General features: G+C 43.0%; 1 protein-coding gene across 4 annotated transcripts in view; it reads left to right on the forward strand.

Annotated features, from left to right (window-relative positions):
* LOC137417175 (tubulin alpha chain) overlaps positions 1–22232 on the forward strand; it is a 40744-nt gene extending 18512 nt beyond the window's left edge. For 3 of the 4 annotated variants that reach the window (XM_068102975.2, XM_068102977.2, XM_068102974.2), the window contains 3 exons: positions 19907–20055; positions 21097–21777; positions 21854–22232. In XM_068102975.2, coding sequence (XP_067959076.2) covers positions 19907–20055; positions 21097–21777; positions 21854–22150 — 1127 coding nt within the window. In that variant the 3' untranslated portion in view covers positions 22151–22232. The remainder of the gene's footprint in view (positions 1–19906; positions 20056–21096; positions 21778–21853) is intronic. The other variant, XM_068102976.2, reaches the window with a different exon arrangement.
* Positions 22233–22927: the final 695 nt, after the last annotated feature.

Consider the following 22927-nt stretch of genomic DNA (forward strand, 5'->3'; position numbering starts at 1 on the left):
TGGCTCATTGTAAAGAACTCTCCATGGGGAATAAAATATGTTAATGATGACGTCATCAGTCACGTGGTCGGCCGCCATCTTGGAAAAACCGAAAAATTTAGCACCTCCATATCTCCGAAAGTGCTGAATAGAAAAAATTGAGACATGGCTCATTGTAAAGAACTCTCCATGGGGAACAAAATATGTTAATGATGATGTCATCGGTCACGTGGTTCGGCCGCCATCTTGGAAAAACCGAAAAACTCTGCACCTCCACATCTCCAAAAGTCCTGAATAGAAAAAATTGAGGTATGGCTCATTGTAAAGAACTCTCCATGGGGAATAAAATATGTTAATTATGACGTCATCGGTCACGTGGTTCGGCCGCCCTATTTGTCCTAAATGGCCGATAAAAAAGTACATTCCGGCAAGTCCTCGGTCTCTGACCGATTTTTCATCTGTCTGTTTGTCTGTTTGTCTGTCTGTTTGCAGCACTGCGTCTACACCGTTGCACGTAGAATCGCCAAACTTTGCACACATATTGGTCTTGCCCTGGAATAGACTGTGCCCAATTGATGACGTCATCGGTGACGTGGTTCGGCCGCCATCTTGGAAAAACGGCAAAATTTTGCACCTCTATATCTCCGAAAGTACTGAACAGAAAAAATTGAGACATGGCTCATTGTAAAGAACTCTCCATGGGGAATAAAATATGTTAATGATGTCATCAGTCACGTGGTCGGCCGCCATCTTGGAAAAACGGCAAAACTTTGCACCACTATATCTCCAAAAGTGCTGAACAGAAAAAATTGAGACATGGCTCATTGTAAAGAACTCTCCATGGGGAATAAAATATGTAAATGATGACGTCATCAGTCACGTGGTTCGGCCGCCATCTTGGAAAATGGCAAAACTTTGCACCACTATATCTCCAAAAGTGCTGAACAGAAAAAATTGAGCTCATTGTAAAGAACTCTCCATGGGGAATAAAATGTTAGTGATGACGTCATCGGTCACGTGGTTCGGCCGCCATCTTGGAAAAACCCAAAAACTTTGCACCTCCATATCTCTGAAAGTGCTGAATAGAAAAAATTGAGACATGGCTCATTGTAAAGAACTCTCCATGGGGAATAAAATATGTTAATGATGACCTCATTGGTCACGTGGTTCGGCCGCCATATTTGTCCTAAATGGCCGATAAAAAAGGACATTCCGGCAAGTCCTCGGTCTCTGACCGATTTTTCATTACTTGCCGGAAAAGATTCCGGCAAGTATGTTGATCTGTTCGTTTGTTACTTGCCGGAAAAATTTTCCGGCAAGTATGTTGATCTGTTCGTTTGTTTGTCTGTCTGTCTGTTTGTCTGTCTGTTTGTCTGTCTGTTTGTCTGTTTGCAGCACTGCGTCTACACCGTTGCACGGAGAATCGCCAAACTTTGCACACATAATGGTCTTGCCCTCTAATATACTGTGCCTCAATGATGACGTCATCAGTGACGTGGTTCGGCCGCCATCTTGGAAAAACCGAATAAATTTGCACCTCTATATCTCCGAAAGTACTGAACAGAAAAAATTGAGACATGGCTCATTGTAAAGAACTCTCCATGGGGAATAAAATATGTTAATGATGACGTCATATGTCACGTGGTCGGCCGCCATCTTGGAAAAACGGCAAAAATTTGCACCACTATATCTCCAAAAGTGCTGAACAGAAAAAATTGAGACATGGCTCATTGTAAAGAACTCTCCATGGGGAATAAAATATGTAAATGATGACGTCATCAGTCACGTGGTTCGGTCGCCATCTTGGAAAAACGGCAAATCGTTGCGCCACTATATCTCCAAAAGTGCTGAACAGAAAAAATTGAGACATGGCTCATTGGAAAGAACTCTCCATGGGGAATAAAATATGTTAATGATGACGTCATATGTCACGTGGTCGGCCGCCATCTTGGAAAAACGGCAAAACTTTGCACCACTATATCTCCAAAAGTGCTGAACAGAATAATTGAGACATGGCTCATTGTAAAGAACTCTCCATGGGGAATAAAATATGTTAATGATGACGTCATCAGTCACGTGGTCGGCCGCCATCTTGGAAAAACGGCAAAACTTTGCACCACAAAATCTCCAAAAGTGCTGAACAGAAAAAATTGAGACATGGCTCATTGTAAAGAACTCTCCATGGGGAATAAAATATGTTAATGATGACGCCATCGGTCACGTGGTTCGGCCGCCATCTTGGAAAAATGGGAAAACTTTGCACCACTATATCTCCAAAAGTGCAGAATGGAAAAAATTGAGACATGGCTCATTGTAAAGAACTCTCAATGGGGAATAAAATATGTTAATGATGACGTCATATGTCACGTGGTTCGGCCGCCATCTTGGAAAAACCGAAAAATTGTGCACCTCCATATCTCTGAAAGTGCTGAATAGAAAAAATTGAGACATGGCTCATTGTAAAGAACTCTCCATGGGGAATAAAATATGTTAATGATGACATCATAGGTCACGTGGTTCGGCTGCCATCTTGGAAAAACCGAAAAACGTAGCACCTCCATATCTCCAAAAGTGCTGAATAGAAAAAGTTGAGACATGGCTCTTTGTGAAGAACTCTCCATGGGGAATAATATATGTTAATGATGACGTCATCTATCACGTGGTTCGGACGCCATATTTGTCTTAAATGGCCGATAAAAGAGTACATTCCGGCAAGTCCTCGGTCTCTGACCGATTTTTCATTTGTCTGTTTGTCTGTTTGTCTGTTTGTCTGTTTGCAGCACTACGTCTACACCGTTGCACGTAGAATCACCAAACTTTGCACACGTATTTGTCTTGCCCTCTAATATACTGTGCCCAAATGATGACGTCATCGGTCACGTGGTTCGGCCGCCATCTTGGAAAAACCGAAAAATTTTGCACCTCGATATCTCAAAGTGCTGAACAGAAAAAATTGAGACATGGCTCATTGTAAAGAACTCTCCATGGGGAATAAAATATGTTAATGATGACGTCATCGGTCACGTGGTTCGGCCGCCATCTTGGAAAAAACGAAAATTTTTGCACCTCCATATCTCCGAAAGTCCTGAACAGAAAAAATTGAGACATGGCTCATTGTAAAGAACTCACCATGGGGAATAAAATATGTTAATGATGTCATCAGTCACGTGGTCGGCCGCCATCTTGGAAAAACGGCAAAACTTTGCACCACTATATCTCCAAAAGTGCTGAACAGAAAAAATTGAGACATGGCTCATTGTAAAGAACTCTCCATGGGGAATAAAATATGTTAATGATGTCATCAGTCACGTGGTCGGCCGCCATCTTGGAAAAACGGCAAAACTTTGCACCACGAAATCTCCAAAAGTGCTGAACAGAAAAAATTGAGACATGGCTCATTGTAAAGAACTCTCGATGGGGAATAAAATATGTTAATGATGACGTCATCAGTCACGTGGTCGGCCGCCATCTTGGAAAAACCGAAAAACCTAGCACCTCCATATCTCCGAAAGTGCTGAATAGAAAAAATTGAGACATGGCTCATTGTAAAGAAATCTCCATGTGGAATACAATATGTTAATGATGATGTCATTGGTCACGTGGTTCGGCCGCCATCTTGGAAAAACCGAATAAATTTGCACCTCTATATCTCCGAAAGTACTGAACAGAAAAAATTGAGACATGGCTCATTGTAAAGAACTCTCCATGGGGAATAAAATATGTAAATGATGACGTCATCAGTCACGTGGTTCGGTCGCCATCTTGGAAAAACGGCAAATCGTTGCGCCACTATATCTCCAAAAGTGCTGAACAGAAAAAATTGAGACATGGCTCATTGGAAAGAACTCTCCATGGGGAATAAAATATGTTAATGATGACGTCATCAGTCACGTGGTCGGCCGCCATCTTGGAAAAACGGCAAAACTTTGCACCACAAAATCTCCAAAAGTGCTGAACAGAAAAAATTGAGACATGGCTCATTGTAAAGAACTCCATGGGGAATAAAATATGTTAATGATGACGCCATCGGTCACGTGGTTCGGCCGCCATCTTGGAAAAATGGGAAAACTTTGCACCACTATATCTCCAAAAGTGCAGAATGGAAAAAATTGAGACATGGCTCATTGTAAAGAACTCTCAATGGGGAATAAAATATGTTAATGATGACGTCATATGTCACGTGGTTCGGCCGCCATCTTGGAAAAACCGAAAAATTGTGCACCGCATATCTCTGAAAGTGCTGAATAGAAAAAATTGAGACATGGCTCATTGTAAAGAACTCTCCATGGGGAATAAAATATGTTAATGATGACGTCATCGGTCACGTGGTTCGACCGCCATATTTGTCCGAAATGGCCGATAAAAAAGTAAATTCCGGCAAGTCCTCGGTCTCTGACCGATTTTCTGTTTGTCTGTCTGTTTGCAGCACTGCGTCTACACCGTTGCACGGAGAATCGCCAAACTTTGCACACATATTCGTCTTGCCCTGGAATAGACTGTGCCCAATTGATGACGTCATCGGTGACGTGGTTCGGCCGCCATCTTGGAAAAACGGCAAAACGTTGCGCCACTTTTTCTCCAAAAGTGCTGAACAGAAAAAATTGAGACATGGCTCATTGTAAAGAACTCTCCATGGGGAATAAAATATGTTAATGATGACGTCATATGTCACGTGGTCGGCCGCCATCTTGGAAAAACGGTAAAACTTTGCACCACTATATCTCCAAAAGTGCTGAACAGAAAAAATTGAGACATGGCTCATTGTAAAGAACTCTCCATGGGGAATAAAATATGTTAATGATGACGTCATCAGTCGCGTGGTCGGCCGCCATCTTGGAAAAACGGCAAAACTGTGCACCACTATATCTCCAAATGTGCTGAACAGAAAAAATTGAGACATGGCTCATTGTAAAGAACTCTCAATGGGGAATAAAATATGTTAATGATGACGTCATATGTCACGTGGTTCGGCCGCCATCTTGGAAAAAGCGAAAAAATTTGCACCTCCATATCTCTGAAAGTGCTGAATAGAAAAAATTGAGACATGGCTCATTGTAAAGAACTCTCCATGGGGAATAAAATATGTTAATGATGACATCATAGGTCACGTGGTTCGGCCGCCATCTTTGAAAAACCGAAAAACGTAGCACCTCCATATCTCCAAAAGTGCTGAATCGAAAAAGTTGAGACATGGCTCATTGTAAAGAACTCTCCATGGGGAATAAAATATGTTAATGATGACGTCATCGGTCACGTGGTTCGGTCGCCGTCTTGGAAAAACCGAAAAACTTTGCACCTCCACATCTCCAAAAGTCCTGAATAGAAAAAATTGAGACATGGCTCATTGTAAAGAACTCTCCATGGGGAATAAAATATGTTAATGATGACCATCGGTCACGTGGTTCGGCCGCCATATTTATCCTAAATGGTCGATAAAAGTACATTCCGGCAAGTCCTCGGTCTCTGACCGATTTTTCATTACTTGCCGGAAAAATTTTTCCGGCAAGTATGTTGATCTGTTCGTTTGTCTGTCTGTTTGTCTGTCTGTCTGTCTGTCTGTCTGTCTGTCTGTCTGTTTGCAGCACTGCGTCTACACCGTTGCACGGCGAATCGCCAAACTTTGCACACATATTGGTCTTGCCCTGGAATAGACTGTGCCCAATTGATGACGTCATCGGTGACGTGGTTCGGCCGCCATCTTGGAAAAACTGAAAAACCTTGCACCTCTATATCTCCGAAAGTACTGAACAGAAAAAATTGAGACATGGCTCATTGTAAAGAACTCTCCATGGGGAATAAAATATGTAAATGATGACGTCATCAGTCACGTGGTTCGGTCGCCATCTTGGAAAAACGGCAAAACGTTGCGCCACTATATCTCCAAAAGTGCTGAACAGAAAAAATTGAGACATGGCTCATTGTAAAGAACTCTCCATGGGGAATAAAATATGTTAATGATGACGTCATCAGTCGCGTGGTCGGCCGCCATCTTGGAAAAACCGAAAAACCTAGCACCTCCATATCTCCGAAAGTGCTGAATAGAAAAAATTGAGACATGGCTCATTGTCAAGACCTCTCCATGTGGAATAAAATATGTTAATGATGACGTCATCGGTCACGTGGTGCGGCCGCCATCTTGGAAAAACGGGAAAAAAATACACCTCCATATCTCCGAAAGTGCTGAATAGAAAAAATTGAGACATGGCTCATTGGAAAGAACTCTCCAGGGGGAATAAAATAAGTTAATGATGACGTCATCGGTCACGTGGTTCGGCCGCCATCTTGGAAAATCCGAAAAACGTTGCACCTCTATCTCCAAAAGTGCTGAACAGAAAAAATTGAGACATGGCTCATTGGAAAGAACTCTCCAGGGGGAATAAAATATGTTAATGATGTCGTCATCGGTCACGTGGTTCGGCCGCCATCTTGGAAAATCCGAAAAACGTTGCACCTCTATCTCCAAAAGTGCTGAACAGAAAAAATTGAGACATGGCTCATTGTAAAGAACTCTCCGTGGGGAATAAAATATGTTAATGATGATGTCATCGGTCAGGTGGTTCAGCCGCCATATTTGTCCTAAATGGCCGATAAAAAAGTAAATTCCGGCAAGTCCTCGGTCTCTGACCGATTTTTCATCTGTTTGTCTGTCTGTTTGTCTGTTTGCAGCACTGCGTCTACACCGTTGCACGGAGAATCGCCAAACTTTGCACACATAATGGTCTTGCCCTCTAATATACTGTGCCTCAATGATGACGTCATCGGTGACGTGGTTCGGCCGCCATCTTGGAAAAACCGAATAAATTTGCACCTCTATATCTCCGAAAGTACTGAACAGAAAAAATTGAGACATGGCTCATTGTAAAGAACTCTCCATGGGGAATAAAATATGTTAATGATGACGTCATATGTCACGTGGTCGGCCGCCATCTTGGAAAAACGGCAAAAATTTGCACCACTATATCTCCAAAAGTGCTGAACAGAAAAAATTGAGACATGGCTCATTGTAAAGAACTCTCCATGGGGAATAAAATATGTTAATGATGACGTCATCAGTCACGTGGTCGGCCGCCATCTTGGAAAAACCGAAAAACTTAGCACCTCCATATCTCCGAAAGTGCTGAATAGAAAAAATTGAGACATGGCTCATTGTAAAGAACTCTCCATGGGGAACAAAATATGTTAATGATGATGTCATCGGTCACGTGGTTCGGCCGCCATCTTGGAAAAACCGAAAAACTCTGCACCTCCACATCTCCAAAAGTCCTGAATAGAAAAAATTGAGGTATGGCTCATTGTAAAGAACTCTCCATGGGGAATAAAATATGTTAATTATGACGTCATCGGTCACGTGGTTCGGCCGCCCTATTTGTCCTAAATGGCCGATAAAAAAGTACATTCCGGCAAGTCCTCGGTCTCTGACCGATTTTTCATCTGTTTGTCTGTTTGTCTGTTTGTCTGTCTGTTTGTCTGTTTGCAGCACTGCGTCTACACCGTTGCACGGAGAATCGCCAAACTTTGCACACATAATGGACTTGCCCTCTAATATACTGTGCCTCAATGATGACGTCATCGGTGACGTGTTTCGGCCGCCATCTTGGAAAAACCGAATAAATTTGCACCTCTATATCTCCGAAAGTACTGAACAGAAAAAATTGAGACATGGCTCATTGTAAAGAACTCTCCATGGGGAATAAAATATGTTAATGATGACGTCATATGTCACGTGGTCGGCCGCCATATTGGAAAAACGGCAAAAATTTGCACCACTATATCTCCAAAAGTGCTGAACAGAAAAAATTGAGACATGGCTCATTGTAAAGAACTCTCCATGGGGCATAAAATATGTTAATGATGACGTCATCAGTCACGTGGTCGGCCGCCATCTTGAAAAACCGAAAAACTTAGCACCTCCATATCTCCGAAAGTGCTGAATAGAAAAAATTGAGACATGGCTCATTGTAAAGAACTCTCCATGGGGAACAAAATATGTTAATGATGATGTCATCGGTCACGTGGTTCGGCCGCCATCTTGGAAAAACCGAAAAACTCTGCACCTCCACATCTCCAAAAGTCCTGAATAGAAAAAATTGAGGTATGGCTCATTGTAAAGAACTCTCCATGGGGAATAAAATATGTTAATTATGACGTCATCGGTCACGTGGTTCGGCCGCCCTATTTGTCCTAAATGGCCGATAAAAAAGTAAATTCCGGCAAGTCCTCGGTCTCTGACCGATTTTTCATTTGTCTGTTTGTCTGTTTGTCTGTTTGTCTGTCTGTTTGTCTGTTTGCAGCACTGCGTCTACACCGTTGCACGGAGAATCGCCAAACTTTGCACACATAATGGTCTTGCCCTCTAATATACTGTGCCTCAATGATGACGTCATCGGTGACGTGGTTCGGCCGCCATCTTGGAAAAACCGAATAAATTTGCACCTCTATATCTCCGAAAGTACTGAACAGAAAAAATTGAGACATGGCTCATTGTAAAGAACTCTCCATGGGGAATAAAATATGTTTATGATGACGTCATATGTCACGTGGTCGGCCGCCATCTTGGAAAAACGGCAAAAATTTGCACCTCCATATCTCCGAAAGTGCTGAATAGAAAAAATTGAGACATGGCTCATTGTAAAGAACTCTCCATGGGGAACAAAATATGTTAATGATGATGTCATCGGTCACGTGGTTCGGCCGCCATCTTGGAAAAACCGAAAAACTCTGCACCTCCACATCTCCAAAAGTCCTGAATAGAAAAAATTGAGGTATGGCTCATTGTGAAGAACTCTCCATGGGGAATAAAATATGTTAATGATGACGTCATCGGTCACGTGGTTCGGCTGCCATATTTGTCCTAAATGGCCGATAAAAAAGTACATTCCGGCAAGTCCTCGGTCTCTGACCGATTTTTCATTTGTCTGTTTGTCTGTCTGTTTGTCTGTCTGTTTGCAGCAATGCGTCTACACCGTTGCACGGAGAATCGCCAAACCTTGCACACATATTGGTCTTGCCCTGGAATAGACTGTGCCCAATTGATGACGTCATCGGTGACGTGGTTCGGCCGCCATCTTGGAAAAACCGAAAAACTTTGCACTTCTATATCTCCGAAAGTACTGAACAGAAAAAATTGAGACATGGCTCATTGTAAAGAACTCTCCATGGGGAATAAAATATGTTAATGATGACGTCATCAGTCACGTGGTCGGCCGCCATCTTGGAAAAACGGCAAAAATTTGCACCACGATATCTCCAAAAGTGCTGAACAGAAAAAATTGAGACATGGCTCATTGTAAAGAACTCTCCATGGCGAATAAAATATGTTAATGATGACGTCATATGTCACGTGGTCGGCCGCCATCTTGGAAAAACCGAAAAACTTTGCACCTCCATATCTCCGGAAGTGCTGAACAGAAAAAATTGAAACATGGCTCATTGGTAAGAACTCTCCATGGGGAATAAAATATGTTAATGATGACGTCATCAGTCACGTGGTTCGGCCGCCATCTTGGAAAAAACGAAAAACTTTGCACCTCCATATCTCCGAAAGTGCTGAATAGAAAAAATTGAGACATGGCTCATTGGAAAGAACTCTCCATGGGGAATAAAATATGTTAATGATGACGTCATAGGTCACGTGGTTCGGCCGCCATCTTGGAAAAACCGAAAAACGTTGCACCACTATATCTCCAAAAGTGCTGAACAGAAAAAATTGAGACATGGCTCATTGTAAAGAACTCTCCATGTGGAATAAAATATGTTAATGCTGACGTCATAGGTCACGTGGTTCGGCCGCCGTCTTGGAAAAACCGAAAAACTTAGCACCTCCATATCTCCAAAAGTGCTGAATAGAAAAAATTGAGACATGGCTCATTGTAAAGAAATCTCCATGGGGAATAAAATATGTTAATGATGATACCATCGGTCACGTGGTTCGGCCGCCATCTTGGAAAAACGGGAAAACTTTGCACCACTATATCTCCAAAAGTGCAGAATGGAAAAAATTGAGACATGGCTCATTGTAAAGAACTCTCCATGGGGAATAAAATATGTTAATGATGACCTAATCGGTCACGTGGTTCGGCCGCCATATTTGTCCTAAATGGCCGATAAAAAAGGACATTCCGGCAAGTCCTAGGTCTCTGACCGATTTTTCATCTGTCTGTTTGCAGCACTGCGTCTACACCGTTGCACGTAGAATCGCCAAACTTTGCACACTTATTGGTCTTGCCCTGGAATAGACTGTGCCCAATTGATGACGTCATCGGTGACGTGGTTCGGCCGCCATCTTGGAAAAACCGAAAACCTTTGCACCTCTATATCTCCGAAAGTACTGAACAGAAAAAATTGAGACATGGCTCATTGTAAAGAACTCTCCATGGGGAATAAAATATGTAAATGATGACGTCATCAGTCACGTGGTTCGGCCGCCATCTTGGAAAAACGGCAAAAAATTGCACCACCATATCTCCAAAAGTGCTGAACAGAAAAAATTGAGACATGGCTCATTGTAAAGAACACTCCATGGAGAATAAAATATGTTAATGACGACGTCATATGTCACGTGGTCGGCCGCCATCTTGGAAAAACTGAAAAAATTTGCACCACTATATCTCCAAAAGTGCTGAACAGAAAAAATTGAGACATGGCTCATTGTAAAGAACTCTCCATGGGGAATAAAATATGTTAATGATGACGTCATATGTCACGTGGTCGGCCGCCATCTTGGAAAAACGGAAAAATTTTGCACCGCTATATCTCCGAAAGTACAGAACAGAAAAAATTGAGACATGGCTCATTGTAAAGAACTATCCATGGGGAATAAAATATGTTAATGATGACGTCATCAGTCACGTGGTCGGCCGCCATCTTGGAAAAACGGCAAAACTTTGCACCACCATATCTCCAAAAGTGCTGAACAGAAAAAATTGAGACATGGCTTATTGTAGAGAACTCTCCATGGGGAATAAAATATGTTAATGATGTCATATGCCACGTGGTCGGCCGCCATCTTGGAAAAACGGCAAAACTTTGCACCACTATATCTCCAAAAGTGCTGAACAGAAAAAATTGAGACATGGCTCATTGTAAAGAACTCTCCATGGGGAATAAAATATGTTAATGACGACGTCATATGTCACGTGGTGCGGCCGCCATTTTGGAACAACCGAAAAATTTTGCACATCCATATCTCTGAAAGTGCTGAATAGAAAAAATTGAGACATGGCTCATTGTAAAGAACTCTCCATGGGGAATAAAATATGTTAATGATGACGTCATCGGTCACGTGGTTCGACCACCATATTTGTCCTCAATGGCCAATAAAAAAGTAAATTCCGGCAAGTCCTCGGTCTCTGACCGATTTTTCATCTGTCTGTCTGTTTGTTACTTGCCGGAAAATTTTTCCGGCAAGTATGTTGATCTGTTCGTTTGTTACTTGCCGGAAAAATTTTCCGGCAAGTATGTTGATCTGTTCGTTTGTTTGTCTGTTTGTCTGTCTGTTTGTCTGTCTGTTTGTCTGTCTGTCTGTCTGTCTGTTTGCAGCACTGCGTCTACACTGTTGCACGTAGAATCGCCAGACTTTGCACACATATTGGTCTTGCCCTGGAATAGACTGTGCCCAATTGATGACGTCATCGGTGACGTGGTTCGGCCGCCATCTTGGAAAAACCGAAAAACTTTGCACCTCTATATCTCCGAAAGTACTGAGCAGAAAAAATTAAGACATGGCTCATTGTAAAGAACTCTCCATGGGGAATAAAATATGTTAATGATGACGTCATATGTCACGTGGTCGGCCGCCATCTTGGAAAAACGGCAAAACTTTGCACCACTATATCTCCAAAAGTGCTGAACAGAAAAAATTGAGACATGGCTCATTGTAAAGAACTCTCCATGGGGAATAAAATATGTTAATGATGACGTCATCAGTCACGTGGTCGGCCGCCATCTTGGAAAAACGGCAAAACTTTGCACCACTATATCTCCAAAAGTGCTGAACAGAAAAAATTGAGACATGGCTCATTGTAAAGAACTCTCCATGGGGAATAAAATATGTTAATGATGACGTCATATGTCACGTGGTTCTGCCGCCATCTTGGAAAAACCGAAAAATTTTGCGTAGCACCTCCATATCTCCAAAAGTGCTGAATAGAAAAAGTTGAGACATGGCTCTTTGTAAAGAACTCTCCATGGGGAATAACATATGTTAATGATGAAGTTGTAGCGGTTACCGCTGGATGTACATAATCGCCTTGCACCGGCCAGAACACGGCCAGACGCGCCTCTCCCGGGCATGCCCGGACTCACTGTTCCCGGGCACGCCCGAACCTCCCGGGCACGCCCGGTCTCGTCTTTCCCGGGCATGCCCGCTCTCGCCTTTCCAGGGCTCGCCCAGAACGTCCGGGCATGCCCGCTATCGCCTTTCCAGGGCTCGCCCAGAGCGTCCGGGCATGCCCGCTATCGCCTTTCCAGGGCTCGCCCAGAGCGTCCGGGCATGCCCGCTATCGCCTTTCCAGTGCTCGCCCAGAGCGCCCGGGCACGCCCAGCCTCGACTTGCCAGGCCGCAGCCAAACACGCCCGGGCAGGTCCAGACTCGCCTTTCCAAGGCTCGCCCTTGATACCCGGGCATGCCCGGTATAGCTTTTGCCGGGCAAACTTCCCGACATAAATGTGTATATATATATTGTTGCCCGAAAAACGGGCTTGTCAGAATACCTGAGCTGTTTTGTTTCAATAAAGCAACTCGGACGAATTCCGTCTTTGGTCGCGTCAATTCTTTCGACTCGCGTTGGAGCGCAGTTCCTTCAAAGTCATCTATCACGTGGTTCGGCCGCCATATTTGTCCTAAATGGCCGATAAAAAAGTACATTCCGGCAAGTCCTCGGTCTCTGACCGATTTTTCATCTGTCTGTCTGTCTGTTTGCAGCACTGCGTCTACACCGTTGCACGTAGAATCCCCAAACTTTGCACACATATTGGTCTTGCCCTGGAATAGACTGTGCCCAATTGATGACGTCATCGGTGACGTGGTTCGGCCGCCATCTTGGAAAAACCGAAAAACTTTGCACCTCTATATCTCCGAAAGTACTGAACAGAAAAAATTGAGACATGGCTCATTGTAGAGAACTCTCCATGGGGAATAAAATATGTTAATGATGACGTCATATGTCACGTGGTCGGCCGCCATCTTGGAAAAACGGCAAAACTTTGCACCACTATATCTCCAAAAGTGCTGAACAGACAAAATTGAGACATGGCTCATTGTAAAGAACTCTCCATGGGGAATAAAATATGTTAATGATGACGTCATCAGTCACGTGGTCGGCCGCCATCTTGGAAAAACGGCAAAACTTTGCACCACGAAATCTCCAAAAGTGCTGAACAGAAAAAATTGAGACATGGCTCATTGTAAAGAACTCTCCATGGGGAATAAAATATGTTAATGATGATGTCATATGTCACGTGGTCGGCCGCCATCTTGGAAAAACGGCAAAACTTTGCACCACTATATCTCCAAAAGTGCTGAACAGAAAAAATTGAGACATGGCTCATTGTAAAGAACTCTCCATGGGGAATAAAATTTGTTAATGATGACGTCATATGTCACGTGGTTCGGCCGCCATCTTGGAAAAACCGAAAAACTTAGCACCTCTATGTGTCCAAAAGTGCTGAATAGAAAAAATTGAGACATGCCTCATTGTAAAGAACTCTCCATGGGGAATAAAATATGTTAATGATGACGTCATCGGTCACGTGGTTCGGCCGCCATATTTGTCCTCAATGGCCAATAAAAAAGTACATTCCGGCAAGTCCTCGGTCTCTGACCGATTTTTCATCTGTTTGTCTGTTTGTCTGTTTGCAGCACTGCGTCTACACCGTTGCACGGAGAATCGCCAAACTTTGCACACGTATTTGTCTTGCCCTCTAATATACTGTGCCCAAATGATGACGTCATCGGCCACGTGGTTCGGCCGCCATCTTGGAAAAACCGAAAAATTTTGCACCTCGATATCTCAAAGTGCTGAACAGAAAAAATTGAGACATGGCTTATTGTAAAGAACTCTCCATGGGGAATAAAATATGTTAATGATGACGTCATCGGTCACGTGGTTCGGCCGCCATCTTGGAAAAAACGAAAATTTTTGCACCTCCATATCTCTGAAAGTCCTGAACAGAAAAAATTGAGACATGGCTCATTGTAAAGAACTCTCCATGGGGAATAAAATATGTTAATGATGACGTCATCAGTCACGTGGTCGGCCGCCATCTTGGAAAAACGGCAAAACTTTGCACCACGAAATCTCCAAAAGTGCTGAACAGAAAAATTTGAGACATGGCTCATTGTAAAGAACTCTCCATGGGGAATAAAATATGTTAATGATGACATCATCGGTCACGTGGTTCGGCCGCCATATTTGTCCTAAATGGCCGATAAAAAAGTACATTCCGGCAAGTCCTCGGTCTCTGACCGATTTTTCATCTGTCTGTCTGTTTGTCTGTTTGCAGCACTACGTCAAACCACAATAACTCTAAAAGGACAAGAGATATGCATACACTTATTGTTACTGACATATAGGAAGTCACATATGACATTTCATTTGGCACCATGACCTTTGACGTTGAGTGACCTTGAAAGGTCAACCTCAAGGTCAAAAATTGTATTTTTTATACTAACAACTCTGTCAAACATTATCCGATTCCCTTCCAACCAACACCCCTGAAAAAAATTACATTCCGGCAAGTCCTCGGTCTCTGACCAATTTCTAGTTACTTGCCGGAAAAGATTCCGGCAAGTATGTTGATCTGTTCGTTTGTTACTTGCCGGAAAATTTTTTCCGGCAAGTATGTTGAGCTGTTCGTTTGTCTGTTTGTCTGTCTGTTTGTCTGTTTGTTACTTGCCGGAAAAGATTCCGGCAAGTATGTTGATCTGTTCGTTTGTTTGTCTGTCTGTCTGTCTGTCTGTCTGTTTGTCTGTCTGTCTGTTTGCAGCACTGCGTCTACACCGTTGCACGTAGAATCGCCAAACTTTGCACACATATTGGTCTTGCCCTGGAATAGACTGTGCCCAATTGATGACGTCATCGGTGACGTGGTTCGGCCGCCATCTTGGAAAAACCGAAAAACGTTGCACCTCTATATCTCCGAAAGTACTGAACAGAAAAAATTGAGACATGGCTCATTGTAAAGAACTCTCCATGCGGAATAAAATATGTAAATGATGACGTCATCAGTCACGTGGTTCGGTCGCCATCTTGGAAAAACGGCAAAACGTTGCGCCACGATATCTCCAAAAGTGCTGAACAGAAAAAATTGAGACATGGCTCATTGTAAAGAACTCTCCATGGGGAATAAAATATGTTAATGATGACGTCATATGTCACGTGGTCGGCCGCCATCTTGGAAAAACGGCAAAACTTTGCACCACTATATCGCCAAAAGTGCTGAACAGAAAAAATTGAGACATGGCTCATTGTAAAGAACTCCACATGGGGAATAAAATATGTTAATGATGACGTCATCAGTCACGTGGTCGGCCGCCATCTTGGAAAAACGGCAAAACTTTGCACTACGAAATCTCCAAAAGTGCTGAACAGAAAAAATTGAGACATGGCTCATTGTAAAAAACTCTCCATGGGGAATAAAATATGTTAATGATGTCATATGTCACGTGGTCGGCCGCCATCTTGGATAAACCGAAAAACTCTGCACCGCCACATCTCCAAAAGTCCTGAATAGAAAAAATTGAGGCATGGCTCATTGTAAAGAACTCTCCATGGGGAATAAAATATGTTAATGATGACGTCATCGGTCACGTGGTTCGGCCGCCATATTTGTCCTAAATGGCGGATAAAAAAGTACATTCCGGCAAGTCCTCGGTCTCTGACCGATTTTTCATCTGTCTGTCTGTCTGTTTGCAGCACTGCGTCTACACCGTTGCACGTAGAATCGCCAAACTTTGCACACTTATTGGTCTTGCCCTGGAATAGACTGTGCCCAATTGATGACGTCATCGGTGACGTGGTTCGGCCGCCATCTTGGAAAAACCGAAAAATTTTGCACCTCTATATCTCCGAAAGTACTGAACAGAAAAAATTGAGACATGGCTCATTGTAAAGAACTCTCCATGGGGAATAAAATATGTTAATGATGACGTCATATGTCACGTGGTCGGCCGCCATCTTGGAAAAACGGCAAAACTTTGCACCACGAAATCTCCAAAAGTGCTGAACAGAAAAAATTGAGACATGGCTCATTGTAAAGAACTCTCCATGGGGAATAAAATATGTTAATGATGATGTCATATGTCACGTGGTCGGCCGCCATCTTGGAAAAACCGAAAAACTTTACACCTCCATATCTCCGAAAGTGCTGAACAGAAAAAATTGAGACATGGCTCATTGTAAATAACTCTCCATGGGGAATAAAATATGTTACTGATGAAGTCATCAGTCACGTGGTTCGGCCGCCATCTTGGAAAAACCGAAAAACTTTGCACCTCCATATCTCCGAAAGTGCTGAACAGAAAAAATTGAGACATGGCTCATTGTAAAGAACTCTCCATGGGGAATAAAATATGTTAATGATGACGTCATCAGTCACGTGGTCGGCCGCCATCTTGGAAAAACCGAAAAACTTTACACCTCCATATCTCCGAAAGTGCTGAACAGAAAAAATTGAGACATGGCTCATTGTAAATAACTCTCCATGGGGAATAAAATATGTTACTGATGAAGTCATCAGTCACGTGGTTCGGCCGCCATCTTGGAAAAACCGAAAAACTTTGCACCTCCATATCTCCGAAAGTGCTGAACAGAAAAAATTGAGACATGGTTCATTGTAAAGAACTCTCCATGGGGAATAAAATATGTTAATGATGACGTCATCAGTCACGTGGTCGGCCGCCATCTTGGAAAAACGGCAAAACTTTGCACCACGATATCTCCAAAAGTGCTGAACAGAAAAAATTGAGACATGTCTCATTGTAAAGAACTCTCCATGGCGAATAAAATATGTTAATGATGACGTCATATGTCACGTGGTCGGCCGCCATCTTGGAAAAACCGAAAAACTTTGCACCTCCATATCTCCGGAAGTGCTGAACAGAAAAAATTGAGACATGGCTCATTGGTAAGAACTCTCCATGGGGAATAAAATATGTTAATGATGACGTCATATGTCACGTGGTCGGCCGCCATCTTGGAAAAACCGAAAAACTTTGCACCTCCATATCTCCGAAAGTGCTGAATAGAAAAAATTGAGACATGGCTCATTGTAAAGAACTCTCCATGGGGAATAAAATATGTTAATGATGATATCATCGGTCACGTGGTTCGGCCGCCATATTTGTTCTAAATGGCCGATAAAAAGTACATTCCGGCAAGTCCTCGGTCGCTGACCGATTTTTCATTTGTCTGTCTGTCTGTCTGTCTGTTTGTCTGTTTGCAGCACTACGTCTACACCGTTGCACGTAGAATCGCCAAACTTGGCACACATATTGGTCTTGCCCTCTAATATACTGTGCCCAAATGATGACGTCATCGGTCACGTGGTTCGGCCGCCATCTTGGAAAAACCGAAAAAATTTGCACCTCGATATCTCAAAGTGCTGAACAGAAAAAATTGAGACATGGCTCATTGTGAAGAACTCTCCATGGGGAATAAAACATGTTAATGATGACGTCATCAGTCACGTGGTTCGGCCGCCATCTTGAAAAAACCGAAAAACTTTGCACCTCTATATCTCCGAAAGTACTGAACAGAAAAAATTGAGACATGGCTCATTGTAAAGAACTCTCCATGGGGAATAAAATATGTTAATGATGACGTCATATGTCACGTGGTCGGCCGCCATCTTGGAAAAACGGCAAAACTTTGCACCACTATATCTCCAAAAGTGCTGAACAGAAAAAATTGAGACATGGCTCGTTGTAAAGAACTCTCCATGGGGAATAAAATATGTTAATGATGACGTCATATGTCACGTGGTTCGGCCGCCATCTTGGGAAAAAATTGCACCTCCATATCTGAAAGTGCTGAATAGAAAAAATTGAGACATGGCTCGTTGTAAAGAACTCTCCATGGGGAATAAAATATGTTAATGATGACATCATCGGTCACGTGTTTCGGCCGCCATATTTGTCCTAAATGGCCGATAAAAAAGTACATTCCGGCAAGTCCTCGGTCTCTGACCGATTTTTCATCTGTCTGTCTGTCTGTCTGTCTGTTTGCAGCACTACGTCTACACCGTTGCACGGAGAATCGCCAAACTTTACACACATATTTGTCTTGCCCTGGAATAGACTGTGCCCAATTGATGACGTCATCGGTCACGTGGTTCGGCCGCCATCTTGGAAAACCGAAAAACTTTGCACCTCTTTAATCTCAAAGTGCTGAATAGAAAAAATTGAGACGTGGCTCATTGTAAAGAACTCTCCATGGGGAATAAAATATGTCAATGATGATGTCATCGGTCACGTGGTTCGGCCGCCATCTTGGAAAAACCGAAAAACTTAGCACCTGTATATCTCCAAAAGTGCTGAATAGACAAAATTGAGACCTGGCTCATTGAAAAGAACTCTCCATGGGGAATAAAATATGTCAATGATGACGCAATCGGTCACGTGGTTCGGCCGCCATCTTGGAAAAAACGGAAAACTTTGCACATCTATATCTCCGAAAGTGCTGAATCTAAAAAATTGAGACATGGCTCATTGTAAAGAACTCTCCATGGGGAATAAAATGTGTTAATGGTGATGTCATGGGTGCCTCCATTATGACGTCATAATTTGACGAGTACAAAACTTCATCCGATCAAGTTGAAAGTTCTTGAGCATAATCTAGGAATAAATTAGTTTATATAATGATGACAAAATAGATGATAGTGAACAAATAATGATGACGTCATCGGTCACGTGGTTCGGCTGCCATATTTGTCCAAAATGGCCGATAAAAAAGTATATTCCGGCAAGTCCTCGGTCTCTGACCGATTTTTCGTCTGTCTGTCTGTCTGTCTGTCTGTTTGTCTGTTTGTTCGCAGCACTACGTCTACACCGTTGCACGTAGAATCGCCAAACTTTACACACATATTTGTCCTGCCCTGGAATAGACTGTGCCCAATTTTTAACTCTCTCGGCCCAAGGCCTCCATTATGATGTCATAATTCCATAATTCGACAAGTACAAAACTTCATCCAATCAACATGCAATTTCTTGAGCAACATGACGGCATAAACTGGTGGAGACAAAAAAATAATAATGATGTCATCGGTCACGTGGTTCGGCCGCCATCTTGGAAAAACCGAAAAACTTCACCTCCATATCTCCGAAAGTGCTGAATAGAAAAAATTGAGACATGGCTCATTGTAAAGAACTCTCCATGGGGAATAAAATATGTTAATGATGATGTCATTGGTGCTTCCATTATGACGTCATAATTCAACAAGTACAAAACTTCATCCGGTCAAGATGCAATTTCTTGAGCGCCATGTGGCATAAACTGGTGGAGAAAAAATAATGACGTCATCGGTCACGTGGTTCGGCCGCCATCTTGGAAAAACGGTAAAACTTTGCACCTCTATATCTCCGAGAGTGCTGAATAGAAAAAATTGAGACATGGCTCATTGTAAGGAACTCTCCATGGGGAATAAAATTTGTTAATGATGATGTCATAGGTGCCTCCATTATGACGTCGTAATTAGACAAGTACAAAACTTCATCCGATGAAGATGAAATTTATTAAGCATAATCTAGGAATAAATTAGTTTAGAAAACAAATAATGATGTCATTGGTCACTTGGTACGGCCGCCATCTTGGGAAAACCGAAAAACTTGATCCAAAATGGCCGATAAAAAAGTACATTCTGGCAAGTCCTCAGTCTCTGACCGATTTTTCGTTTGTTTGTTTGTTTTTTGTTGTTTTTTTTTTCTTTTAAGACGAGGTTCGAGTGGGAACATACCAATACCTGTACCATCCTGAGCAGCTCATTTCTGGTAAAGAGGATGCAGCCAACAACTATGCACGTGGGCACTACACCATTGGGAAGGAGTACGTCGACCAGGTTCTGGACCGCATCCGGAGAATAGTAAGTATCGTTCCTGTAACGTAGTCCGTAAGGGAGTGTAGTTCACCTACTAAGCTTAATTTTCACAGGGTACAGTAATACCTGGCCAAATAATATACAGCACACGATTAAATGCAACCATTTTGGTTTTAGACCAATGGGAAGGGGATGAGGGGTGGGTCGTAGCGGAGTTAGAGTTGTGGTGAACAAATTCATAAACCTGAGGATGCAAATACTGAAAGCGATAAAAGGGTGAACATATTGGAAAATTGTCAGTTTGTGAAAGGAATGGGGTGAGGGTGGCTTAGAACATTGTTTTCAGTTTGTCCGTCCGTCAGTGAGAGGTTTTTGCTAATGCAATAACTTGTGAACCAGTGATGGGATTCTGACCAAAGTTGCTATGATTATATATTATGATGCAAAGATGAACTGATTAGATTTTGGGGTCAAGAGGTCAAATGTCATATATTAGGTAAAATTCTGTTAATTAGCTAACTTATGAACCAATGATGGGATTCTGACTAAAGTTGCTATAATTATATATTGTGATGCAAAGATAACCTGATTCGATTTTGGGGTCACGAGAACAAAGGTCAGAGGTCATGTTTGGTAAAAATCCTGTTACGGCAATAATTTGTGAACCAGTAATGGGATGTTGAGCAAATTTGGTGCAAGTATATATGATGCAAAAATGAACGGATTGGGTTATAGCATCAATCGGTCACAGGTCAGAGGTCTTGAGGTAAAAATGTGATAAAATGAGAACAGCTGAATGGATTTAAATCAAACTTGGCACAAGTATTATAATGATGTAATAATGTGGGCGGAGGCATATCGGTCGACGTCGTGACGTCGAAGTATTGTTCTAGTTTATAAGATACCTTGAGGACATTTTTTTGTTTGTTTTAGCACGTAATCTGAGTTTTTGGTAAAATGTTTCACTTTGTGTCCTTCAAATAGTACAGGTGTTTTGAAATGGCGATTTAATGAATGCATGAGGTTTGAGGACCAAACTTGAATTAAAATGGCAAATGCTGTAATTTTCTTTTAATTAAATTATAGGCTGAACAATGCACAGGACTGCAAGGCTTCCTGGTGTTCCACAGCTTTGGTGGAGGAACGGGTTCGGGCTTCACATCTCTACTCATGGAGCGAATGTCAATAGATTACGGCAAGAAGTCCAAGCTGGAGTTTGTCATTTATCCGGCTCCGCAGATGTCCACAGCCGTTGTTGAACCCTACAACGCCGTGCTGACTACTCACACCACTCTGGAGCACTCCGATTGTGCGTTCATGGTTGATAACGAAGCCATCTATGACATCTGTCGCCGTAACCTCGACATTGAGCGTCCCAGCTACACCAACTTGAACCGTCTCGTCGGGCAGATAGTCTCTTCAATCACCGCCTCTCTACGTTTTGATGGAGCACTCAATGTTGACCTCACGGAGTTCCAGACCAATCTGGTTCCTTATCCTCGCATCCATTTCCCTCTAGCTACATATGCTCCAGTCATTTCGACAGAGAAAGCTTATCACGAGCAGATGTCCATCTCCGACATCACCAACGCGTGCTTTGATCCTGCAAACCAGATGGTGAAATGCGATCCTCGACATGGGAAGTACATGGCCTGTTGTGTCCTGTACCGTGGAGATGTGGTCCCCAAGGATGTCAATGCCGCCATTGCTGCGATCAAGACCAAGCGCAGCATCCAGTTTGTGGATTGGTGTCCCACCGGATTCAAGGTGTTTAACTTTTTACCATTCAGTTAAATGTAGAGGGAGACTATCCAATTTTAACCTGTTTGACCTTTGTTTTTAGGTTGGAATTAACTACCAAGCACCATGTGTGGTTCCTGGTGGTGACCTGGCAAAGGTGCAGCGTGCAGTCTGCATGTTGAGCAACACAACGGCCATCGCCGAGGCCTGGGCACGCCTGGACCACAAGTTCGACCTGATGTACGCCAAACGTGCCTTCGTGCACTGGTACGTGGGTGAGGGAATGGAGGAGGGCGAGTTCTCCGAGGCTCGAGAGGACATGGCGGCCTTGGAGAAGGACTACAAGGAGGTCGGCCTTGACTCGACGGATGGTGAAGAAGAATACATTGAAGAGTACTGAGTCGTGGCCTTTGTTTTCCTCAGTAATACCATGTAGGCATTTCTGTGCTGATGCAATAAAGTGGAAAGCAGTTGCAGTGTTATTTTTGAATTTGGTGTTTATTTTTCTCAATAAGAGCAATTCAAAATTAACATTGAGGTCGTAGCGCATTAATTAGCCACAAGGAGCAAAGGGGATAGACAAACTGGAAAGGAAGAGAAGTGGATGAAACACTGAAATCGGCACGTCAGAAGGTTCATTTCAGAAGGGAGTAATAGTATGACCGTGGTGCCATATAATGGATAAGTGAGGAATATGAGTTTAGGTGGACAGTGAGCCTGGATGTTGGAAGTTTAACTAGGAGGGAGTGTGGGAAGAATGCATTCGTCCTGGAATTTCTGGTGAGGGTTGGAAGACAGAGCGGAAGGAGCAATGTTGCAGGATAGACGATGGAAAATGGACAGACAACTGATCTACCTGGCATCCAAGACCCCATCCACTGCACTGGCCTCCACATGGGATATTCCCATAATTTTGAGAGCTCCAGATTCCACAGAATCCAGGAGACAGGTGTGATGCTGGAGTACCAGATCATACCAGAGAGCAATACTCCATTAAGCTTTGGACAACAGACCTTGTAGACTGAGTAGCTCTGATTTTCCAAGGAAAGGTTGGATCGACGGAGGATGCTTGTCTGTGGCGGCCAATCGCCGAAGCAGGGTCGACGCCGGACAGAATTTTCTCTACCATCCCGGGAGTCTAGTCAGAATGGGTAAGATGGGGACATCATGGGATATG

Source organism: Myxine glutinosa, chromosome 1, assembly GCF_964187855.1.
Source record: "Myxine glutinosa chromosome 1, kmMyxGlut1.1, whole genome shotgun sequence".
Lineage (NCBI taxonomy): Eukaryota > Metazoa > Chordata > Myxini > Myxiniformes > Myxinidae > Myxine > Myxine glutinosa.